Here is a 25,373-nt window from a genome sequence, read left to right on the forward strand (position 1 = left end):
TGTGGGCCCAACGCTGATTGACTTTTTTTTAAGTTAGTGGCACGTAAGACGAAAAGGGGTAGAAAATTACTTATTAAATAAGTTCAGGGGATTATAGGACCTTAGTATAGTATAAGTGTGTCTCTAGGATTTCGTGCATAGCTTGAGGGAGTACTTGTGTATTTTCCCTTTTTAATTCTCCATATCCATTTGGTGTAATTTATGTTTTTATAAATTAATAATTTTTTCTCCATATTTGGTTTGCTATATTGGGTTGATTTTTTTTTCTTTTAAATGTTGTTCGTCGATTGATTAACTTGAGTCCTATTAACTCCTAAACTAATTTAAAATAAAATAATTACACTGCAAACACTAACATGACATAAAAGTGTGCACACTCTCTTAAAAACAAGTGATAAGTGAATAGATTGGGCACATGTCATTTTTCAATTGATAACTTTATAATTAGTTTGTACACATATTTATTGATATTAAAACTTATATATATTTAATTATTTTTATTTCATTCTTTTCAAAATATTTATTTTAATTTATTTTCACTTTATTTTTTTTATAAAAAAATTAATTCATTATATTTTCACTTCTAATTATTTTTTTAGAATTATGTGTATTTTTATGCTAAAAATAATTTTAAAGCGCCCTTCAATTCAAAAGTTTGAATTTTTATTGTTATTTGATTTTCTTCACTTATTTTGATGTCCTTTCCAAATTAACATATTTCAAATACAAGACATTTTTGAATTAAATTTGAAATCAAATCAAAACGAAAGACAAAGAAAATAATATCAATAGAAAAAATAAAAGAAAAAAAACAACGAAGGAAGGTGAATTTTTTTTTATACAAGGTGAAAAAATGTATATTAGCTTAATTTAAATATAAATAAAATAAAATAAGAATATTTTTTGTTTTAAAAAGAAATTAATTTTTTAAAAAAATATAAAAAAATAAACATTTACACATGTGACAAACGAGCATGTACAAAAACAACCAACTTGGGGGGTTGAAGGTGCCACGTTAGCACATAAGGTACAAAAAAATACAAAAAAAATGAGTTCATGGAGATAATAAGACTCTAGTTATGTTTAGGTGTTTCTCTGTAATTTTGATCATAGTCTGGGAGGTACTTGAACCTTATCCCTTTTTTTATTTAATAAGCATCCACATATTTGAAAAAACAATAACCTTAAATCTATGTTAAGTTTAAGGTATGTTTGACCAACAAAAGAATTAACAATACAACGGGCTATTAAAAATTTGCGCAGTAGAACATCATACCAATAACAATTTATTTTTCATATTTTAGTATTTAACTTGATTAGTTAAATGGAATAAAGAATAATATAAAAATTTAAGAGTATAATTGTGATTCTTTTTTATATATAGAGTTTTATGATCAAGTAATTCAATTAAAAAAATAACAAATATGACGATAAAATTAATTTTTTCCTAACTAGTTAGAAAACAAAACAAATAATATATATTTGATGATTATTTACCTTGGCTCAATTACATGTAATAGAGAATCTCATAATAATTTAATGATATAATTGAAATATTATTTTTAATAAAGTTTTATACCAAACATCAAAGTAGGTGAAAAATAATAAACCAAAAAATAATTGGAAAAGCCAATTTGATTATTGGAAAGGAAAAATCTCCAAAATTTCAATTATGATTAATTTAGTGTAATTGTTTTTTAAGTAGTATAAAGAAAAAAAAAGAAAAAAGAGGAGCATTTTATTATTAGATATCGAGAGTCAGATGAGAATAGGTGTACATGTTTGAGAAGTGAACACCCAAAATAGGAGGGAATGTATGTGTACAGTCCCTCTCTCTGTATACTCCCTTTTCTCCGCCTTCTGACTTGATTAGGGCTTTTCCAGTAGAAGACAACAAGGGAAATTACTTGGTTTTTCAGACGATCCCCAATTGATTGATGTTATCAGGTATCTCCTTTTTTCTGTTTCTTGGGTTACTACGTTTTTGATTTTCTGTGTTTGTTTGCTTAAAAATCGCTCCTTCCCTTATGGGTATTTCAAATTGCTATGAAATTTACTTGTTTCCTTCTTTCTATCTCTAAGTTTTAGTATTACTCACTACTTTTTTACTTCATTCACTTCACAAGGTTAGCACTAATCTCTTGAGCCATGATCGTATTCGTTTATCATAAAAGAAGCTGCCTTTATTATGTCTACTCTCTCCATGCATGGCTGATGGCTTATGTAAACTGCATTTTTTAAGTTACACAATCAAACCCCTCTTTTGTGTTTCACTTATTGTTATTCAACTCCTTTCTCTTGACAGTACTCATTAAATGCGTGACCATGTGGATCCTGTTGGTTATTTTCTAGAGTGTACCTGTAGCTTCTTCCGCAAACTGGTTATTAACTTGGTTTTAAGACATCTGGTAAAGGAATAGTTTACCATGGAATCTACTTCTCAATTATTTATCATCTTTTTATGATGTTGCCGCTTCAATACAGGTTGGTTCTACATTCTCTCCAATGGATGCAATTGATATCTCTTCAGATGATTCCGACTTGCGTGAAATAGACAACTACACAGATGAGTCTCCTCTCAGAGATTCTGCTACTTCTCGAATCCTTCCATCATGGGCAACAGGTAAAGAATTGACCTTTTTTCCTCTTCCTGCCACAAACTTATGCTGAGTTTGTCTATAACATAGACCATGGAACAATGTCAGATAGCCTTCCAACCCAAAAGGTTTCGTCACCCACAAGACCAAGTTATCTTAATGGAGGCTCCTCTAACTATCATAGTAATAGATCTATGAATCCTCCAACTATAACTGATGAAAGTGGACCATCAAGTTCGCGAGCAATTAGAGACGTGAATTTCGAGTACTCTTCTGGAAATGGTAATAATGGTCTGTCACAAGTATTAAAGGCAGGAATAGTTCGCACAGTACTGTTTATTGAAAGAAAACCTTTGTTTCTGATGCAGATGGTAGGAAGCATTTTCTGCAACAAACTCTGAGGCGGGCACTTCCAACATCCCTTCAGCCTTTGGATTTACCTGGCAGTCAGAATCGTCAATCTCATGAAAGATCATACCAATCTGCATGGGCAAGTTCAAGCAGGGGCAACCATAATGAGTTAGTTCTCTATGAAAACAAAGGAAGCAGAGTATTACCTCCGTCTTTGATGCACAGAAAGGCCACTTCAGGTGTTCAGTATACTAGTGTTAATGATCCCTTACATTACCCTGGGACAGCTGAAGAGAGAGCTGCAGCAGCTGATGAGAGACTGATCTTTCAAGCTGCTCTGCAGGTACTTGTTTATGCCCTTTCTTGTGATCTGTAAATGCTGTATTGGATTGCACAATTCAGGAACTTTATGCAATGAACCTTCTTTTTTATCTCAACCCAATCAGAAGGTCACCATTCCCTCCTCCCCATAATAGATTGCAAAATTGTATTCACTGGTGTCAGTTGATATCCTTGTCTATGGTTGAATTAATTATTCTATATGTTTGAAACCATGCAGTTGAACAGGACTAGGCTAGTCTAGAACACAATGGTTGTTTCTTGTCAATGCCCTGTTGTTTTGTCTGTCTACAGAATTTGAAATGCTCATCTTTCTGGTAGGATTTGGTTTCCCTTCTGTAGATCCCCTGTTTATTCTTGTTCAAAAATTTCATGAATATAATGACATCACCAGGAAAAATTTAAGTTAGTTTCTAGTGTCTATCATTGTTTCATTTTTTGGGAAAAGGCGCAGGATTTTTTTCTTCGGTAAACGATATAGACTTATTTGAGAATTGATGTGAATGCATTCTCAGAATATTTTTATCTCTCCTATGGAAAATGTATCTTTTATCCTCTAGGGAGGATACAACATGAATTTGGTTGCTATGCTATTTATGGATCTTCTGGAAGTATATGATTTGGTGTGACATGGGGTATGTACCCCTATTAAAAATTGTTGTTTCAAATGCATTCTGAGCCAACATTAAAAATGTGTGTGTGTGTATATATATATATATATATATATATATATATATTCACTTTTTTTTTTTGGTTTGATGATGATATGAGTTGGGCTAATATAGCACCTACCAGAGTCGAATCCAGAATTTCAAGATGCCCGACACACCGTTGCTTTGTAAGATATGATTTGACCTCTGTGATGATGATTTAGCAATTTAGGTTTTAGAGCAATAAAGAGGCAACATTGATTAGCTTGGAGTTTTCTGTTTTGGGATATATTGGGATTAGAGAACAAATATGGGGATGTTGAAAACTCAAAGTGTTCCAACATCTAAGTTATTAGCTATAAGAAGCGATGAAAAGAACAATGTTGTCGTTTTTGTTTTTGCTTCTTTTCTGCGTTTGATTTTTTTAAAAACGAAGGGTGCAGCTTTATAAGGAAGGCTTCTTTAGAAACAACTTGCAAAGAAACAAATGACAGTAAGTAGGATTCAATCCCTTGATGTGAAAGAGTTATAACCAGCTTTCAACCAATTCACCACTCAATTTCTTTTGACCATGGGTGCTTTCAGATAATAATAGATATATTATAAGAATTATATAGATAATATATCGAGTTCATTCAGATGACCGCGGGTTCATGTAGCCCTTTATTGATGTGTAAATTCACCACTGGAACCTACAATGACTGTTTGGGACTAAGGCATGGTCGTCGCTGTTACATCTCTTGTATTTTCATACAGCTTATAGTTTCACATACGCGTGCTCTTTTCTGGCAGGATTTGAACCAACCAAAGGTAGAAGCTCGTCTGCCAGAAGGTCTTTTGTCAGTTTCTCTCCTAAGACACCAGGTCTACTTGTGCTACTTTAAGCATCCTTCTATTTTCTTGTCATAGTATATATTCTAACTACTTTTTTCCTCCTGAAGAGAATTGCTTTGGCATGGATGCTTCAAAAAGAAACTGGTAGTGTACATTGTTCGGGTGGTATTCTGGCTGATGATCAGGTCAAATATATTGCCGCTGGCTGCTTACTTTATTCTTGGACTTCTGCTGGTATTCATCATGTTTATTATTTATTCTGTTATGTTGCAGGGTCTTGGTAAGACTATTTCAATGATTGCCCTCATACAGATGCAGAGGTCAGCTCAGGATAAGTCTAAAGCAAAAGATCTGGATGCTATTAAAGCTGAAGCCCTGAATTTGGATGATGATGATGAAAGTGGTGTTCCTGCTTCTCAGGAAACAAATCAGTGTGGAGAAATAGATGGTGTTGAGGTGATTACAGATGCAAGAACTTCTATAAAGGGGTTTAGACGTAGGAGGCCAGCAGCTGGTACATTGGTAGTGTGTCCAGCAAGTGTTCTTCGACAATGGGCTCGAGAATTGGATGAGAAAGTAACAGATGATGCACATCTATCTGTTTTAATCTATCATGGAGGTAGTAGGACTAAGAAACCGGCGGAACTGGCAAAGTATGATGTGGTCCTGACTACGTATGCCATTGTGACAAACGAAGTTCCTAAACAAGCTTTAGTTGAAGAGGATGACGATGACCAAAAAAATGGAGAGAGATTCGGAATATCTTCCGACTTCTCTTCAAGTAAGAAGCGGAAAAAACCATCGCTTAACAAGAGAGGGAAAAAGGGCAGAACAGGATTTGATACAGATGACTTTGATCCTAATTGTGGTACTCTTGCGAAAGTCAGTTGGTTTAGGGTGATTTTAGATGAAGCCCAGACAATCAAGAATCATAGAACACAAGTAGCTAGAGCATGCTGTAGCCTTAGAGCAAAACGAAGGTGGTGCTTATCTGGAACACCGATACAGAATGCCATTGATGAACTTTTCAGCTACTTCAGATTTCTGAGATATGATCCCTATGCTGAATATAAATCATTTTGCAGCCAAATTAAGTTTCCAATTGCTATAAACTCAATCAATGGGTATAAGAAGCTTCAAGCAATTTTAAGGGCTATAATGTTGCGACGAACAAAAGGTTACAATTGTTTATTCCTTATTGTTATCTTTGTGTGATGCATTTTTTGTAAAAGGAATTCCTAAATGAGAATATTATGGGGTTTAAGGCTTTTGGCCTTGCTTGTGCCTGGATTTTCAAAAGTAAATTTCCCTCCTTGTTCATTTTCCTTTTGACACTGGTTGCAACAGAAACTTGTTTTTTTAAAAATAATCCCCGTACTGAAGTGTTCCTTTATGGATAATAGTGTCAGGTTGATCGGTATCAGCAATCTATATTCATTTTAACTCAATCACATTTTATTTATTATCATTGCATTTATGTTGTGCCTGGATGTGTGCCTGAATTCCGTTTATTCTTTTTTTTTTCAATATACAATCTTTCAAATTTGCTATAATCTAATTCAATCTCATGTGTTCATTATAATTCTGTTACATTACTTCCTAGTTAAATCTTCAACAGATATTTTTTATGTGTAGCTCATTATCTGAACGTTACTGATTTAGGTACCGTGATTGATGGTGAGCCAATTATAAACTTACCACCAAAAACTATACAGTTGAAGAAGGTGGCTTTCTCTTCAGAGGAACGAGCTTTCTATAACAAATTAGAAGCGGAATCACGATCACAATTTAAGGTGCCTCATTGTCTTCCCCCTTTAACCCTATAGATGTGTCAAAGCCTGCACTGTTTATGGAAAAAATATTCACTGCATAACGTCATCCTTTTTATGACATTCCTCTCAACTAACTTAAAGGTAGTGTTAACTTAACATAGACAAGTTTCTTACAATTTGATGTTCTAGTCAGTCTCGAAGTTTTCTGAAGTCTGAATAATTGGGAAGATCTTTTCTATTTATGTTCTATATGTAGTCTTTGAATTTTCTGCTCGACAAAACTTCCAGGAAACCTTTGGTAGTACATGTTGTGCTATGTGAGCTGAGTTCTCAAGTTGTGGATTGTCAATTTTGAGTTTTTGATTGATCAAAAGGCTCCTATAAGGTGATTTTACCATTTGAAACTAATGGCGTGCAATCTGAAATGGATGGAGTAGTTAACTCTTTGTTATACCTATAGAAAAGGGACAAAAATGCCCACAACTTACGGAATTTAACTCAAAAATACCCTCCTTCCACTTTTGGTCTATAAGTAGCCCTAACCTATTTATTTTGGCTCAAGATTTACCTCAAACTAACACCCTAACCTGATGGCTTTGTGCAATTTAAAATTGACACGTGCCTTATTATATGATTGTACACATATATTATCATTTAAAAATTAAACCCACCCACTTTTTAAATCCATACCCACTGACCCGTTCTTAAAACTTCAACCTGTTATTTCTCATTTTCACTTTGACTTTGCTGAAGACACCTAATTTAAGGTCTCAATCTCTAGGTAGAGAGTGCTTCCACTTTCAGTGACAATAACTTTAGCAATTTATGTCTTTTTCTTTCAAATTCTTCTTGATGTTTTGAAAACTTTGGCATCACTTGGAGAAGTTTCATAATCAAATCTATTTGAAAAGTCAGTTTTCTGACAATTTTTAGGGGGCAAGAAAATTTCACCAGGTTTGTGCTGCTTCAGAATTCCCCCATCTTGAAGCTGAAAGAATTAAGCTAGAGAATAATAAAGTCAGTAGCTGGATAATATGGATTAGGGAGCGGTGTGTCGGGTTTTAAAAGTGGAGTGTGTTTAATTTCTAAATAAAATAATATGTGGCCAATCATAGTAAGCAACACGGCTATTTTAAATTGTATAAATCCATCAGGTTTAGGATGTTAGTTTTGAGCGGTATTTTTTTACCTAAAAAAGGTTGGGTGTATTTTTAGACCAGAAGGTCGATGAAGGGTATTTGTGGGCTACTTTGCATATGTTATGTCCCTTTTTTTGTTAGACCTATTGTATATGGGTTATAACCATTTTGACTCACTCAAATCATTCTCGGGAGAAAACAGAAAAAGCATGGAGCTATAATAGACTTACCATATTTTATTGCATCGTGATATTAGACATGTGAATATGCTCTTTATCGAGTATATGATATACTTTGATGATAAAATGGATAAGGATGTGCATTAGCACAAATGCAATCTTCTTTGTGTTTGTGTCCAACATATATTGGGGAATTTTGGGTCCATTTATTTGGTTCAATCTGGTCAAAGTATTATGCTCTACATATCTGGGGGTCAGTAAAAGAAAGATTGAAGACATCAAATGGAAGATGGGAATATGAAGTGATGTCATCTGGCTTTGGAAATGTGACAAGAAAGACTCCTTTTCTCACCCTCATGATAAGTTTAGTACAGTGCCATTACTTTGTATTTCGGAATCCTATTACGTAGATATAAGACTACATTTTCAAGACGAACTTTTAGTCCTTCCTGATTTATGCAGCAATTTGTGACAAAATTTTTGACCTCCAGAGCAGGTTGAGATTTCTAGTAGTCTTCTGATGTCTTGTTGTTTAGCTGAATTCACTAGCTCTAGTTGTGTCTCTTTAATTAAGATGGACTCATCTTGCAGGCATATGCTGCAGCTGGAACTGTGAAGCAAAACTATGCGAATATTTTGTTGATGCTTCTGCGACTTCGGCAGGCTTGTGACCACCCAAAACTTGTAAAAAGGGAGAGTTACAATTCTGTTGGAAGAGCTTCATCAGAGATGGCAAAGAAGCTCCCAAAGGAAATGGTGGAGAATCTCTTGAAACAATTGGAAACTTCTTTAGTAACGTGTTCCGTATGCGATGTAAGTATTCCTTGGTTATCATCGTCGTTTGCTTCTTCTGGCTAGAGTTTGTGATCTTATCATTTCTTGAATTCTTGATCTATTAGACAAGGGTACAAGTGCAAGTTGAGGTAGAAGTCTTAGGCTGTCAAAACCATTATGATTCACCACAAATTAGAAAATAGCCCTTATCTATGTTCAGATGCATTCTCCATTTCCCCTTCCCCTCTAAGAGAGTGAAGCAGGTAATGAACTTCTGTCGCTCTTAAGCTGAAATTCAGCTACTCCAAGGCAATGTTAATGGTAAGAATTATGTTAGAGATCCATGAACTTAGTAAAAATAAATATCAAGAAACTAAACCCAAAAATGTAGAAGCTAAAATGAATTATCTTAAACCTTAAAGGCATATCCTGGACTATGCAGAAGCTTTTGAAAAGCTGGGAGGAAATATATTTACAGTCAAAGGGAAAGAGTTGATGGATAAGTGTCTCTACTTGTATTTGGTGTTCAATTTTGAAGGATAGAAATTCCAGTTTCTCTAACTTTAGCCATACTTGGGCTAGTATTTCCTCTAGTAGTCTTGTCCATCTCAAGTGGAGTACCCACAAAACTTGTAATCTGCTTCAGATAGTACCAATTGTGTAAGATGCATTTGTAATTTCGGAAGAAGTGCCCAAACTGAAGCTATGGGTAAATCTTCCTCAGGTTTGAAATCACGGCTCCACTTTTGATGCCACATCTGCTGACCATTGATTTTCACAGACCTCTTGAACCATATAGTAATGACTTCGTCATCATTAGCGAAGTCTAAGAACACATCAAAATTATTATAAACTCCAATTTTTGCTAAGCCTTTTAGGGAGAATAGTTCAGAGAATCTGGACCTGATTTTGTCTATTTGGCGGTGAACACTTATAAACCTCCTGACAATGGTCTGTCTACCTCCGCTGCCATCACCCATAGTAATCTCTGGTCTTAAAATGATAGCTGGCATCCCGCTGTGAGTGGTTTTTCTAGCTTTAGTTGCTTCTTGGGCTTGTCAAAAAGGGGAAGGAATAGGAACTGTAGTGTTCGCAATAGCATTAGCAAAAGACTTCTTGCCATGATTTTCAGCAGGGGTATGAGTTTCAGTTGTGATAATAGAGGGGTTACGACGAGGGTACGCCGGAATTAGACCTTCCAGAGGCTCCATGGCCAGCAACAATACAAACATAGGTTACCGCTAGTAACCATTAGAGGTGTTGATAGAGAGAAAAAGAGTAAATTAGGAGAGAGTAGAAGTTAGAGAGTAGTTATGCACATCGGAACGAGTACGAGGTTGTCTCTAGATTTGGATACCAAGTGATTATAACTGTCTGTTTTTCAACATCTGAATGTGCATAATATAGTTATTTAATAAAGAGTTAAAGATTAATATCCATAAGATAAAGACTAATTACCTAGGGCTTTGTTATTGTTGGTGTAAGCAAGAGTGATAGGAGACGTTGAAATGTCTTTGATATTATTGATTGGCTGTAACTAGAAGATCTTAGGAATGATGTAAGTAAACTTTTTGGAGGTTGACTACACTTTGATGTAGTATACCTGTGAATATGTAGAAGTAAATGTTACCTTTCTCGAAAAAAAAGAAACACAATAAAATTAATAATACAGTCCAAATAAAAAGTAGTGAAATATTTTTTAAAATATAAATTCAGTAGGATAAAATTATTATTTGATTAAAAAATGAAACATTTATGTTAGTTAAGGATGGTGGAGATGGTCTGTAGTGGCTGTGGTAATGATTGATGTTAGTAGCTAGTGCCTAGTAATGATGGCGGTGATAGTTATGATGGGGGAGGTGGTTGGTTTGTAGTGATTGGCGTGATAATGGTGGTTGGTAGTGGTGGTTGTGATGGTGAAGTTAGTTGATGTTAGTAGTTGGTACTTGGTAGTGTTGATGGTGATGACTGAAGAATGTGCGAAGATGGTTGACAATGCGTTGGTGGTAGTCGATAGTGATACTAATTTGTGATGGTGGAGTTGTTTTAGTAGAGATTAACTACATTGGTTGTAGTGGCTGATAGCAGCGACGACTGTGATAGCGGTAACGACGGTTGTGGTGGCGGATGAAGAATTTGTGGTAATTGGCCATTTATTTATGGTAGTAGGTAGAGGTTCTAGTTGTGATAGTATAGGTGGTTGGTAGTAGGATTGACTTTTGTGGTGGTAGCGACGGTGGTGACTGAATATAATTATAATGATAAAGATTATAGGTGTGGTAGCAATTGTCAGAAGTGGTGGCAGAGGTGGTTGGTGGTGGTGATTGGTGGTTGACAATAGCGGTGGTGGTTGGGGCGGCAAAGGTTGTTAGTGGAGGTGCCTGGTGATCGTGGATAGAGTTGTGGTGAAAATTATCCTTATAAAACTGTCTCTTAATGATGTTAAAACTTTATTCAAGATCTTAAGGATTAAGACATTCAAATTCATTAAGGGCTTAACAAAAACAAATGCACTTAATGATCTAAGGTTTGAAACATTCAGATTCACACCAGTGCAAACAAATGATACCGGAATCTTCCTTTGAATCTCCTTTCCATGGTTAAGATTCAGGTTTGATATGTAAGAGAGTGTGGCTTTGCAACTGACAAAGCCAAAATGAGACACTATCCAGCTCCCATTTGTTGATAGCTTGCCTAAGATTCAAGTTCCAGCCCTGTTCTGACTAGCAATCTGAGATGGTAGCATCCTGATTCTGAGATATACAAAATAGAATTGAGTATTGCTCCTTTAGTTGCATTTGATCGAGCCACACATCTTTCCAGAATTTTTTCTTCCTGCCATTGCCAAGCTGAATAGATTTGTTAGATTTTAAGGAGTTCCAGTGTGCCATGATATGTTTCCAGATACGGAAAGAACCATGTTGCTGAGATTGATTGGTAATCCAAGGGTTTAGGAGCCCATATTTTACTTCAATGATCTTTCTCCATAATGCATCTTCCTCCTGGTTGATTCTTCAAAGCAATTTGTGTATTAGATTCGGGTTTTGCAACTTCAGATCTTTTACTCAGAGACCACCTACATTCCTGTCAGTAGTTACTTTCTCCCAATTAACCATATTGTAGGTTTTATGTTCTCTAGTTCCTTGCCAAAAGAAATCTCTTTGTAATCTGTACATCCTATGGGATGTGGAGTTCGATAATGGGAACAATGACATAGTATAAGTGGGCAAGGAATCTAAAACAGTGCTAATTAAAGTGAGCCTGCCACCAAGGGAGAGAGAGTTTCTTTTCCAGCCAGAGATCTTTATTTCACACTTCTCCAAAATATCATCCAAATTTTTGCAGTAGTTGCATTGCCATTTGGTCTTGTGTCTTTGTGCTTGTGAATCCAAATGTCCAATTATCCAGAACTGAAATTCTCTGTCCATTTGAGTTTTTAGTTTCCTAGGAGGCTTTCAGTTAAGATACAATAGGCCTTGAGGAAATAAAAGAGAATAGGGTAATAAGTGAAAGAAAATATGGACCTACCTGAACTCAAGTAAGAAATGCATCAGGTTCATTCATCTCCCAACAATCATGACTACCCTTATCGACAAAGCTGAACTCAACTGTCTACACTGCCCTTGAAGATATGCTGTGAGCTAAAACCTCTCAGTATCTCCTCTAAATCCCCTTAACTAACTGGGCCTCCCCAACTATATACCCTAAAACTTCAAAGATAAAACTGATGATTGCGAAGGTATGGTGTAAATAGAAGTTAACAGGCAAGTAAAATGCAGTGAGCTGTCATATCTCTGAACAAGCTTCAAATGGCTATCCATCAAAACATTGAAGTCAAAACTGCTGTTCTCCTTGTAAAAGGAAGATTTGAATAAATCTAAAGGCTAAGTGGAATAGTGTTTGTGCATCTTTACTGATTTGGCTCGGTTGAAAGTCACTTTAAAGTGTACTCTCTAATAACATATTTATCGTCTGTCATTTTTCTATTTTTATTATTTTGTTTTATAGTTATGCCTGTCTTTTTCGGTACAACTGTCGTAGTGTACATACTAGTTTGATTTACTCCTTTTTCTTTCCACAGGATGTGCCTGAAGATGCAGTTGTTACCATATGCGGACATGTATTCTGCAACCAATGTGTATCAGATTATTTAACTGGGGAAGATAATACATGTCCTACACCTGGATGCAGAGAACAACTTGGTCCTGAGGCTGTTTATTCTAAAGCTGCCCTTAAAAAATGTGTAACAGGTGATGTAAATGGCGATCCTTCCAGCTTGTCTGAATTTGATGAGAAATCAATTATGGAAAATGAGTACAGCTCTTCTAAAATAAGAACTGCTATTGAAATTCTTGAGTCATGTTGTAAGTCAAAGGATACCTATTTAGAATCAGATATCTTGGTGCAATGCAATGGTGATTCATCAAATTTGGGAGAAAGAGATTCAGAAATGCAATCCAAGGGGCCGATAAAGGCCATTGTCTTCTCTCAGTGGACAGGCATGTTAAACTTGGTTGAGCATGCTTTGAACCAGTCTGGTTTTCGGTATGAGAGGCTGGATGGCACAATGTCTCTTGCTGCTAGAGACAGAGCTGTCAAAGAGTTCAACACAAATCCTGAGGTTGGCAAATTCTTGTATGCTTGCTTGTTGTGCAGTGATCTCTTAAATATTTCAAAATTTCCACTGTTTTCTCTTTTGATATATCAGTAATTTCATTAATATCAGCCCAAGGTGTATGGAACACTAAATATGATGGATTTAATTTTCAACCTATCTCATATCTCCTATCAAGTTACCCCAGTTCTCTATACAAAAGGGAATCATCTTCTTTGTGACATAGGGAATCATATTGTCATCTTCTTTGCAAGATAAAAAAAGGGATTAAGGTAGAATGTGTAATACTTCTAACACCGTGTAGCTAAAATTGAACACTCTACTCTTTATTTCTGTCTAAACAAGCCAAAAGACAGAGTAATCTGGTCCTTTAAGTTGCCTTACTTTATTTGCCAGTCATTTGAACCCTTTTAACTCTACAAACTTTGTTCAGTGTTCATGGTCCATACATAGCTTTGAAGCTGCAAAGCAATAGAAGGAGATCCATTTCCAAACTCCTCGTACAAGCACCACTACCATTAACTCACAAAATATTTTCACTTTCTGAGATAATTTGCTGATCATATTACATCCGCACTTCACACTAGGTTCTCCTTTTCTTATTTTTATTTTTAAGTTACTTTCTTTGATGCCTTGGCATTTAAAATCTGCTTCTCTGAACTCCCCAACTAGTAACACCATTAAAAGTGAGTTCACTTTGAAGATTTCACCCTTGATTCCTCCATATCATCTTATCTTCATCTCTCCTTGCTACATGTTGATATGTTCTTCTAAGAGATATCTCAACAATTTATCCAAAAAAAAATCCTCGACCTCTTCCCATTCATATTGATGTATGGCTCTCCTGAAAGTGATAAGCTCTCCTAAAAGGTAGGGTAAGGTTTGCATTCACACTAGGTATGTTGTTGTTCTAGTGAACTATAAGGTATTGAGATTTTTATTACTTGCGTTCAAAACTATAAACTCATTAAAGCATGGTTTGTTTTACCGCTTTGGAGTGTTTGGGATGGAGAACTTAGTGTTACATTTTACTCAGAGTTGATGCTCTCCCTGAATGTTTTATGTTGAAAGTTTCTGCTCTTTTTCTTGCCATTCCATGTCTGTTGTACTTTGGGCTTTGGGGTTAAGTTGAAATAGAGGTGGCGGCGTTTCCAAACACAGATACAGCTAGAGATCATGTTATGAATTTTTGTGATACTACTCGGTAATTGTTTTGCCATATAGCTCACCAGGAAGGACATTACCTTCAGTTTTTTTTTGCACAAATTGTGCATAGCTATTATTGACATGCTTCTGTATTATGTAACATTTAAGTTAGTTCACTCATAAATTCTCTAATCTTACCAGGAGTACCTTCTCCCTAGTTTATTGCTCAACAAAGATAGGTTGCCAAAAATGTTAATAGGCCTGCATGATTATTATTTGAAGGTAAGATATGATCGGAGTAATAACACATGCTAAACAACTAAGCAATATCACCACTGACTAAATCTGCCGGAAGTATCAAATCATGTGAACTTACTCAAAAAAGTATCAAATCATGTGAAAACATGCACATGGTACTTGAAATGCCGAAATCCCTCAAGCAAACTTTGACAGCCTCAATATATTCAAAATCATCAATAACGGGTCCAAGTTTGTCTAGAGGAATCAATCTCACAAATTTAGGATGCCTCAGGGTCAAATTGAACTCTTGGTCGGGTCAACGGTTCAAAATTGATTCATGGACAACCTATAAGCTATTGTATCCCATTCAATAATCAATTCCTCTCTTGAATTGCTAGGTTAAATCAATGATTTTCCATTTCTAGGATAGGTCCCAAATCCCCAAATTTAACTTCTTGATTAGCATGATTCCGATGATCAAATTCAATAAATTAACACAAACACTAGGCTGGTATAAGGAATCATTACCTAGAATTTGGGGGTTGAGACTCCTTTCTTGATCCAATTCCGAGAGCTTATCACCTAAAGAGTCTAAATGTTGCTGAAATTTTTAGTTCAACTTTTATAGTTATGTGAGAAATATTGGAGAAGAATATTATTAAATTGTGTATCTACATAATTACAACGAGACCCTATTTGTAGACATTATAATACAACCTTTTCCAAGTAGGATTCTATATACTAATTCTTTTCCATGTAGAGCTGGTCTTGTTCCTTTTCCTATTCTTATACTCTCCCTCAAGCTGGTGCATACAAGTCACATGTACGAAGTTTGGTACAAATCTAATTAATACGAGGACTGGCGAGGGGCTTGGTGAAAATATCTGCAAGTTGATCACCTCAACTTCACAAATCTTGTAACAGTATCTCTTTGGAGTATCTTTTCTCTAACAAAGTGACAGTCAATCTCAATGTGCTTAGTCGTCTCATGAATTATTGGAATTGATGTACAATGTTGATAAAAGATAAAATGATCAGATTCATGCCAAACTTCTGAATTATTGGGCTGGACTTTCCAAACCAAGCTTGAGAAGATTGCTTCAGACCATAGAATGACTTACAAAATCGACATACAATGGTACTAAATCACCCCCGAGCAACAAAGCCAAGTGGTTGCTCCATAGACTTTTTTCTTGAGATTACTGCTATGAAAGCTCTTTGATTCTCTACCAGAATCCTAGAAGCTTTGATACCATGTGAGAAATATTATAGAAGAATGTTATTGAATTATGTATCTACATATTCACACTAAGAGTATTTATAGACATTATACTACAATCCTTTTTCAAGTAGGATTCTCTATACTAATCCTTTTCCAAGTTTGATTCTATGTACTAATCCTTTTCCAAGTAGCACTATTCTTGTTCCTAATCCTGTAGGCTACATTGGCTTTTTTGCATTCGCGAGTCTCCTAGTTGCATTCGTGAATTTCATGTTGTTACCTTATCACAATCGCAAATAAGGGTTTATAAGAGTTAAGATGTTGCTGAAATTTTTTATCTCAAGTTCTATAAGCTACATTTTTTTCGTTGCGTTCGCGACGGCCGTAGTCGCATTCCTGAAGCTCATGTTGTCACCTCATCGACATCGCAAAGAAGGGCGCACTTGGCTTGCCTTCACAGTTGCAACACCATAGCTTGTGTTCGAGACATACCTACAAGGTCAATTTTTTGTTTTGTTTGACACCACACGAGTCAGTCAATGACTCAATCCTGTCTATCACTTTACATTTTTGACTCACACTATATTTCAACATTTCGGAAACACACACTGAAGACAATTTACAAGGATCTCTTCCCAACTTTGTATCCACTCGTGAACATAGATCACAATAATACAACCTACAAAAAGAAGTATAATTGAGGTGAAAGACCATCAGGAGATTATGGCCTCAGGTCTAGGGATCATCTTATTAAAGTTGGAAAATGGTAAGAAAATTGACTTCTCGAATGAACCATGGACAGGGGATAAATGCCTGAACTCACTATTTCCAGACCGGTTTATGTTCAACACTCATTACAAGTTTGGAGAGTTACCTTTTCTGAACAAAGTTTTGTGGTCGAGAAGGAGAATGTGGCCAATACACACTTCATGACTTAGCAGAAGTTTAGTCTAAAACTGACCTGGTGGTAGGAGTTTCTGGCCTAATATGACTTTTGTGTATGTACATAAACCAAGAAGACAAAATCAAGTGGCGCCTGCTTTAAGTAAAAGGGGATATTTCATTACTAGAATTTAATCAAATTTATTGATATAATCAACTATGTGCTGTGAATGGTCCATTCCGAAAATAATGAATCAAGTAAGGGAAGGGACAGTTCGACGGGATTGGATCAAGGATGATCTACTGCTTTTCGGAAATTTTGAGGAGGGGGATTGTGGTCCCTCAAGTGTGGACTCCGTTGTGCTCTTCTTTTGTGAGACGCATGATCTGACAAATGCTGGCCACCTGGGTGTCTGACAAATGCTGACTTGAAACTAATCTTGGCTTAAAATGGGGGGATGACATACAAACCTATGTAATAAGTTGTCTAGTCTGTAAACTTGACAAGATTGAGCGAAGAAGGAAGTGGGTTCGTTACAGCCTCTACCTGTTCTAGAGTGATTGTGCTCTTAGCCTTTTTCTTGACAGTACGATTTGGGAAGCTCTGCCCTTCTGCTCGACTTGTCTATCGAATCAGCTGTTTTCCATGAGTAGGCAAAAAGAAAAGCTTGTGTTAAGCATATCACTTTTTAGAATGATTTGAGTGGTGCTGCAAGGCAAAACAACAACAGTGAGCAAGTCAGCAATGGCGTTAAGTTGAAATTGAAGAACTGAAGAAGCCCTACCGTCTTTGGTGTTGGACCTTTTTCAGTGGAAAGGTTTGGGTTTCAAATATTGGGGCAATTGGCAATTGGGTAATAACGTAACTACTTAAAGGGTTATTGGAAATGGGTTTTATAAATTTCAGTTTTTCAGTTAGACTGAAACACTCATATAATGAATTATTTATTGAAACCGACAATCTAACCAAAAACCCGAAGTTTTTAAAAAAAAAGAAGTTGATATTGAATGGACCGAGTAAACAGAAAAACCAAAAATGAAAAGTTGCAATTTTTGGTTTGATCATTTTTTTTGTTATATGCCCACCCTTAAATTGTTCGTACATATGTTCTATATTCAGGAAATTTATATCTTTTATCTGCAATACCCTTGTCATGCATTCAATCAATTCATTCTAAGAGTTCAAATGAACTTTTTCTTATGATCAATCTTTATACTGACGAGGAGTACTTTTTGCTAGCACCATGCTCACTAAATTTAGTTTAGTAATTACTGCATGGCTTTATGAAACACTTAACAGAGAGGTGGACTAAAGACTTTATCTTGTCATTCCATTAGAACTACATTGATACCCAGTGTTTCCTCTTAAAGTTTCGAATTGCTTACTCTGGATTTTCCCATCTGCGCATTTACATTGATACCCAGTGTTTCCTCTTAAAGTTTCGAATTGCTTACTCTGGATTTTCCCATCTGCGCATTTCTTTCTCTTGGACCTTATTGTGTTTCTGAATTGAAGAATATGCTCTTTTGCAGGTGACTGTCATGTTGATGTCACTTAAAGCTGGAAATCTTGGCCTAAATATGGTGGCAGCTTCTCATGTAATTCTTCTGGACCTTTGGTGGAATCCAACCACTGAAGATCAGGCTATTGATCGAGCTCACAGAATAGGACAAACTCGTGCAGTCACCGTGTCTCGTCTAACTGTGAAAGACACAGTTGAAGATCGAATAATAGCTCTCCAGGTTTAACCTCACTTCATACCCCGTCCCTGCATCTGTTGGAACCCACATTTTTTGCTAGTTATTTAGTTGAACTGCATATTTTTACGGCATGATGCAATTTTAGGCTAGATTCAGGATTGAAATTGTAGAAGTTTGTCTGATTCTGGCCTTGTACCTTCTCAAATCCCATCCTTATTATTTGGAAGATTTGAGTTTCTAAGCTCCTCGGATGCACAGTTTAAATGCACTCGTATCCTGTGTGGTGTGCATTTTAGTTAATATTTGGACTTGTATTTTCAGGAGGACAAGAGGAATATGGTTGCATCTGCTTTTGGTGAAGATCAAAGTGGAGGCACAGCCAGTCGACTAACTGTAGAAGATCTTAGATATCTGTTTAATCTCTAATACAGGGGGGCAGGGCTTTTTTATCTGCATTTGGGCTGTTATGGGCAGTTAGCAGAATGTTCATATGTAGGAAAAAAATATATTAACACCTGGGAGATATTTTGGATGCAACACAAGTCATTAGAATTACTTGCTATTGCTGATCCGATGGGTAAGATATTTATTGCTCCTGCTAATCCTTACCAATTTTGTTGCGTTTCTTTTTAAAGGTAGACATCAGACTTCCTAGAATTCCTGGCTTGTTTTGGCTTTTTGTATATATACTATACCAGCTTATCATCTATCTGCATTTTTCTTATTTATCTCTCTAGAAACAAGTTCAAATACGCTCGCAAATAAGGGCAACTTAGTCATACAACTTGTATTATTAAACGATCTTTCAAAGTGTGTTTAAATGTATGAAGCAATAAGTACCAGAGAGAATTTCATTTTCCTTTGTATGGAGGAAAATATCTTTACATAAGAAACTGTCTAACTATACAAAACTCCAATATGTTGAAAACTATTTAAAGTAGACTATTGAAGAAAAGAGTGAAAATACCCTGTTTTTCTCATTTAGATGTTTGGATGTTTAGTTGTCAAAACATGATATATATGTTGGAAAAGCACTTGTATAGCCAACTTTCATAATATTGTATGTGATAATCTTACTAGTACTTCCAAATGGTTTCATGTTATTTCCACTTACTAAGAGTTTTGTATCATATGTTTTTTTCCAACCTTTCTCCTGGGACCTCCACCATTACTCCTTTGGTGTCTAGAAGTAAACACCATAGAAGTGAGGTGCTTACTACGCAAGCAACTTTTCTTTCTTTTGTACCATATGTGAAATGATGTGTTATGAATAGCTTATAATAGATCAATTGTGTATCTGCACACACAATTAATCCCCTATTAATGCTTTCATTCCAATTCAACATACTTTCACTCAATTTCTCATCCCACATGCATCTGCTCCATTCTCTTCCTTCACCCCTTATATGATCTCTTTCGCTTGAACCATCAAAAGCTAAACAGTATGATCCGATTATTGAGGTTTAAAACTCTTTCAACCATTATTTAAGTCATGCACTAGATTTACTTTGAAATTTAACATTTTCTTCCTATTTTCAATAGTTATACTAAATTATTGAAACTTAATTTATTTAAGCTTTTTTAAAAAAAATATACGTTGATAGCTATTGATTTTTCAAACAAGAGTATTATTAGCAAAGAGTTAAAACACACCATTATGAATCTACTAAAAATAAGCTTTCATCGATGGTGAATTCACTCATGAACAATCTATTGCAATATTTTATTTTTTGCAGGTGTTGCTTTTACTCAATCGAATGACATTGTAGCAGAGAGTATATCCAAGCATTAAAATAACCAATAAAAATGTAGAAAATGGTCTAAAGCCCCCTTAACCTATACCTGAAATCTAAACTACACACTCCAATTTTATGGGTGTTCTATCCCTCCTTTCAACGTAAAGTTTCTTTTCATAAATATGTGTATTTTTAATTATTCTTTTTCTTATTTGTTTCCTTTCTTCTTCACAGCAACATAAATCAAATCTCTCCAACACTCACCTTTCCTAACCCGTTGCGACTGCACATTCATTGGGTTCACCATGGAATTTCATTATCCCTCTTGATTCTAGAATTTTTATTTTAAATGTGTGCATGAAATTAGGAAATTTTGAAAACTAACTCTGGATTCATATTATTAAATTGTTATCATTTTACATGTCAAATCACAGGGCCAAATGGGTTGGAAAATTCTTATGTTGATTTTTGGTGCCCTAATTTAATAATTTAAATTCAAGTTCAGAAAGAATTTTGGATTCTCAATAAAATTCATATGTGATTTTGAAAATAGAAATGAAAAGATTCTTTATTATGTATCCATTATCCCAATTTGAAGAATACATCCATGAAAATAACTTAAGTATCAATCAAATGATGGATGAAACAATTACTCTTCAAAATTGTCGTAGCGGTCATCGGTGATGAAAACATCGAAACATGTCATCAACTCCTCCTTAATTTGAGTTTCTAAGATGTGTCAAAGGTTTAGGACTGGATAATAATGGTAGGAAGGAAGGAGTGAGTTAGATTGATTGATGAACTTTTGATGTTTGCGAGGAAGATGAAAATAGTGGGAAAAATATTGATCAATGGAATAAAATGAAATAATATTATAGATTTGTAACTTCACCTTTCAATAATAAAACTTAAAAAAATTCATCTGCACATTTCATGACTGTAAACTTAAAACTTTTACAAACAAAACTTGAAATTCTCTTCAATGACAGAAAAGTCTCATCAAATGAATGTCAAGAAAAAGAAAAAGATAAGAAGAAAAGGGTTGGAAAGAGAAAAATTATAGAAGAAAAATAAAATTTAAAAATAATACATATTGCTTGGCAAGGGTGTGTGCATTTACTATCTAACACAAATCTAGGTGTGATCTTCTGAGGGGCTATATATTTCATTATAAAAATGTACATTGGTAAAAAGATTTCCATAAAGTGTTTATGACTATGATAAATAATAACTTTAGTTGTGTATCTAAATTGTTCCCTCAAGCATATAGATGTATGTCAATATAACCCAAATGCGTGATTCTTGTAAATGGACAAGTATATATCTGAGTTGTATTTTATTTACGTCGTTTTAATCCAATAAACAATCTCGTACTCATCTTTTTCAAATCTTCATTAAAATTGAATCTCTTTTCACAGTGTATCTAATCTCTATATCTTTTCGACATTTATAGTTTTAGAATTATGTTGAAATAACTTCAATGAGATCGTTGTGTATAGAACTTCCTTTTGAATGAATTTCATCAATTTTATAAATATTATAAATACTCTAAAGAATTCAACATTCTGAAATCTCTCAACAACACAGTGATATTGACAACTGTTGAACTACAGAAGCACGAAAAATTATTGGAGCAAAATTTTGGAGAAGAAAAAGTGTTAAGTTTTTTGACTTCCAAAACTTTTGGAAGGATTTTGAATTTCTTTAAGAAGTTGTAACACAGATACTCCAGAGTCATTACATGAGTGATTTCTTCAATTTCTATTTTTCAATTACATACCTAATTTAGATACACTCAAGGGTTGTTTGATTTGAATACAAGTTATGATGAGATTAGGTATGATGGAATAAGTTGTGCTAGGATTAGTTATGATGAAATTAGTTATGCTAACAAGATTTATTTTTAAGAATGAATAACTAAAGCTTGCAAAGAAAATATATTTTTAAAAAAGTAAATAAAGTGAAGGGTACTTTTGTAAACAAATAATTTGTTCTTAAAGTTTATGCAATGCATATTATTTTGAATACAACAAACCAAACGGTCAATAGGAAATAATGAGGAGAAAGTGCAGAGAAGACTTATTATTTCTCTTGAAGTGATGATTTTACAATTAGGAGAACCCCTCTATTTATAGGCTGAAATTGACTTGGTCCCAAAATTAGGGTTCCTAAATTTTCTCTAAAAGAGAGACATTCAATATATTTATAACACTCCCCATTGAATGTTTGTTAGTAGATGATGTGCCCCATAAAACATTACTAAAGATTTTTTTTTTAAAAAGAAAAATTTAGTAAAGAAAAAATAGTACATATATCTAATAATGCACATCTAAGTTGTCTCGTTAAAAACCTTACAATGAAAATCAAGTGGGACAAAACCTCGTAAGAAAAAGAGTGTACAACACATACTATTTTTTCAGAATGAGAACATCAATCTAGCGACTTGAATCTTCGCAATCCAAGCTTGTCCACCATATTCTTGAATAAATCAACTACATTATCACTCGGACGAATCTGTTGAGCATTGATATCAACATTATTTTGGAGCTCATGTGTGTATAAAAGATTTGGCAAAATATGTTTCAGACTTTCTCCTTTAATGAATCATCCATCATGACCAAAAAATTCTGCAAGTTCCTCACTTCAATTTTCTAAGCAAATAATCTATTGCTTTTTGAAAACTCTTTAAGAATCCAATCCATGTCATTAATTTTCATAACGATATGAAGAATTCTTGCTTAATTTAATCCATATGAGGATTATAAAAAAGTTTTATAAAAACTTGCATATGCTTTAGATTTTGAAACCTTCAGGAATTTTCATATCAATTTTTTTCAAGTGACCACATTCAATAATAAATGTATGATATCTTCTAGTGTCTAGACTGCAAGTCAAATAAGCTTTACGCTTATCAAGATGCATCATTTTACTTTTTCACTTGATAATTATTTCAACATGAATATGCTTTAATAGACGTAGAATTCATATCATCACATTCTTTATACTATTGCGCATTATTGTATCAAAGACAACAATATCAAAGATGTCGTCAACGCTATATCATTTTGTATCGGTTCATAATAATATATAACTTATTGAGATCTCATGACCTCATTATTTTCAGGTGACTACCCCTCTCTTAAGGTTCCATGAAGTGTTATGTCACATGCTCTTCAAGAGAACACTGCCTCCTTATGATGATCATTTTTGATCCTTTACTTCTCCCGCTTTTTAAGAATAATTTTATTTATAGAGGAAATGCATCAAATTTCTCCAAACTTGACAACAAAACTTACATTAGTATTTTAACTATAGGGGTGTTTAAATACCACTTTAACAATTTTAAAGTAATTAAATATCATCCTAAGAGCTGACATGGCAAAGTGAGTGTACCCGCTCTCCTAAAAGCGCGTGAAATAATTGATGTAAAAAAGTTGAATGGTAAAATCATACACATGACAATTTTTTATTGGCCAATGTATAACTAATAGTTTTTTTTATAATTTTTATAAGTTAAATTTCTAAAAAATGTGAAGTTTCTTGTTTTGATTTTTTCTTTATAAATATTTAATCTTTTTGTTCTCTATTTATTTTGTTGTCTTCCCCAAATGTCTTCTTCTGATTGAAGCACTCCTTATAACTTCTTCTTTCATATTAGTCATTTTTTTCATCTCCATCCCTCACCTCATCAACCCTTCATTAATTCACAAAACCTAACACCTAATTCGTATTATTAAATATAAAATTTCTTGAATTAAAAGAAACCCATTTTGATTTCTATTAGTTGCGATGTAAAAAATGTGGGTCTATAAACTTTCTTGTACAACCTTCATTTTTTATTTGAGTTAAGAAAATATAACTTTTAAAAAATATTATTCTCCTAGGGACATATTTGTTGGAGAGGGAGAGGGTTCGAAGAAGAAAAAGTAAGTATGCTACTTTTTTTTTTAAATTGATGAATGTTTAAGAAGAAAACAACTATTGAAGGTCTAAAATGGTAGGAAAAAATAAGAAGTCAGTGAAGCTTGAAAATCAAGAAAGAAAAAACCGAGAGGCGCATGTAGAAGAGAAGGTGGGACAATTTTGATTTTAAAATTCATTTTAATTAATTGATTAGTTTAATGAATGTCAAAAAGTATTTAATTAAAAATGTTAATAAGAAAAAAAGATTGAAAATTAATGAGTGGTTCTTACATGACTGTAACGTGGTGCTTACATGACTATGATGTGGCATGTGAGAGTGATATTCTACTCTCAGGGTCGTATTTAGTTGACTTCAAAGATGTTAACGACAGTATTTAAAGACCCGTGTGGTATAATTGCTTAAATAAGTTGTGCTGCCAAGTTTAGTTTTTTTTTTCAATTTTAAAAAAAAATGTATTTTCTCTTATTTATAACTGATTGTTCTATGATACTTCATGCATGTCGTAAACTCTGTCCTTCAAGGACATTCAATAGGAGCTTTTGCAACTCTTCTTAGCTTCTTTTCTTATCTTATTTCTTTTGAATTATGTTAAACAAACTAACATATATCTCAAACTTGTTTTGTAGAATTTATCTTTGAGCATCATGATATATTCATTAATCATATATGCACATCAAAATTATCAGATAAAAAAATAATTTGGTTCATGACCATAAATCAATTGAGAGAAATATTGATTATAATTTATTGGTATGGAACATACAATTACATTACTATGTAACACATTATATTTCAGACCGTAAAACCTTGTTGTCATAAGCAATGATTGACTATTTATCAGTGTAACACGCTGAAATTTTTTTGAGTTAAGACTAAAATCATTGTTCATAGTGAGTAAGATTTTACAAAGGAATTTAAAATTTTCCTTAAGTTTTAGGATAGCTAGATGTAGCACCTTGAGTTCCAAAAAGAACAAAAGAGAATTCCTTCAAGTCATTCCTAGGTTCTTCAAAGTTTTGAGTCAATTTAAAATGACCATAACTTTTAGCACGTGATATTTTATAAGACCCATAAGATATAAAATGAAAGGTATGTGATTCCTCTTTCCAACGCAACCGAGTTTGCTAATTTTCGAGCTCATATGAGGGAGATATGCTCGTTTGAAGTCGGGCTGTACAAAAGTAACCCAAAAATATGAAGGGTATTTTGGTCTTTTCCTTATCTAATCAGATTACATTTTTTTTAGTAATATCTTGGGGACAAATCTTATT

The 25,373-nt window shown here is 34.2% G+C and overlaps 1 protein-coding gene across 5 annotated transcripts; it reads left to right on the forward strand.

The window, feature by feature from the left end:
* The first annotated feature begins 1,750 nt into the window (after positions 1–1,750).
* LOC107011765 (helicase-like transcription factor CHR28) lies at positions 1,751–19,169 on the forward strand. Of its 5 annotated transcripts, none has more exons than XM_015211393.2 (13): positions 1,751–1,947; positions 2,306–2,408; positions 2,485–2,623; positions 2,688–2,879; positions 2,966–3,291; positions 4,730–4,801; positions 4,879–4,956; positions 5,045–5,948; positions 6,434–6,564; positions 8,453–8,674; positions 12,717–13,256; positions 18,274–18,483; positions 18,763–19,169. In XM_015211393.2, the coding sequence occupies exons 2-13, from the start codon at positions 2,316–2,318 to the stop codon at positions 18,865–18,867; spliced, it is 3,012 nt and encodes a 1,003-aa protein (XP_015066879.1). In that variant the 5' UTR covers positions 1,751–1,947; positions 2,306–2,315; the 3' UTR covers positions 18,868–19,169. The 5 variants fall into 5 exon arrangements, with proteins under 5 accessions (XP_015066879.1, XP_015066881.1, XP_015066882.1 ...); XM_015211395.2 differs by having other exon boundaries at positions 2,706–2,879; XM_015211396.2 differs by lacking the exon at positions 2,306–2,408.
* The last annotated feature ends 6,204 nt before the right edge of the window (positions 19,170–25,373 follow it).

The sequence above is a fragment of the Solanum pennellii genome, chromosome 2, assembly GCF_001406875.1.
Source record: "Solanum pennellii chromosome 2, SPENNV200".
Classification (NCBI taxonomy): Eukaryota; Viridiplantae; Streptophyta; class Magnoliopsida; order Solanales; family Solanaceae; genus Solanum; species Solanum pennellii.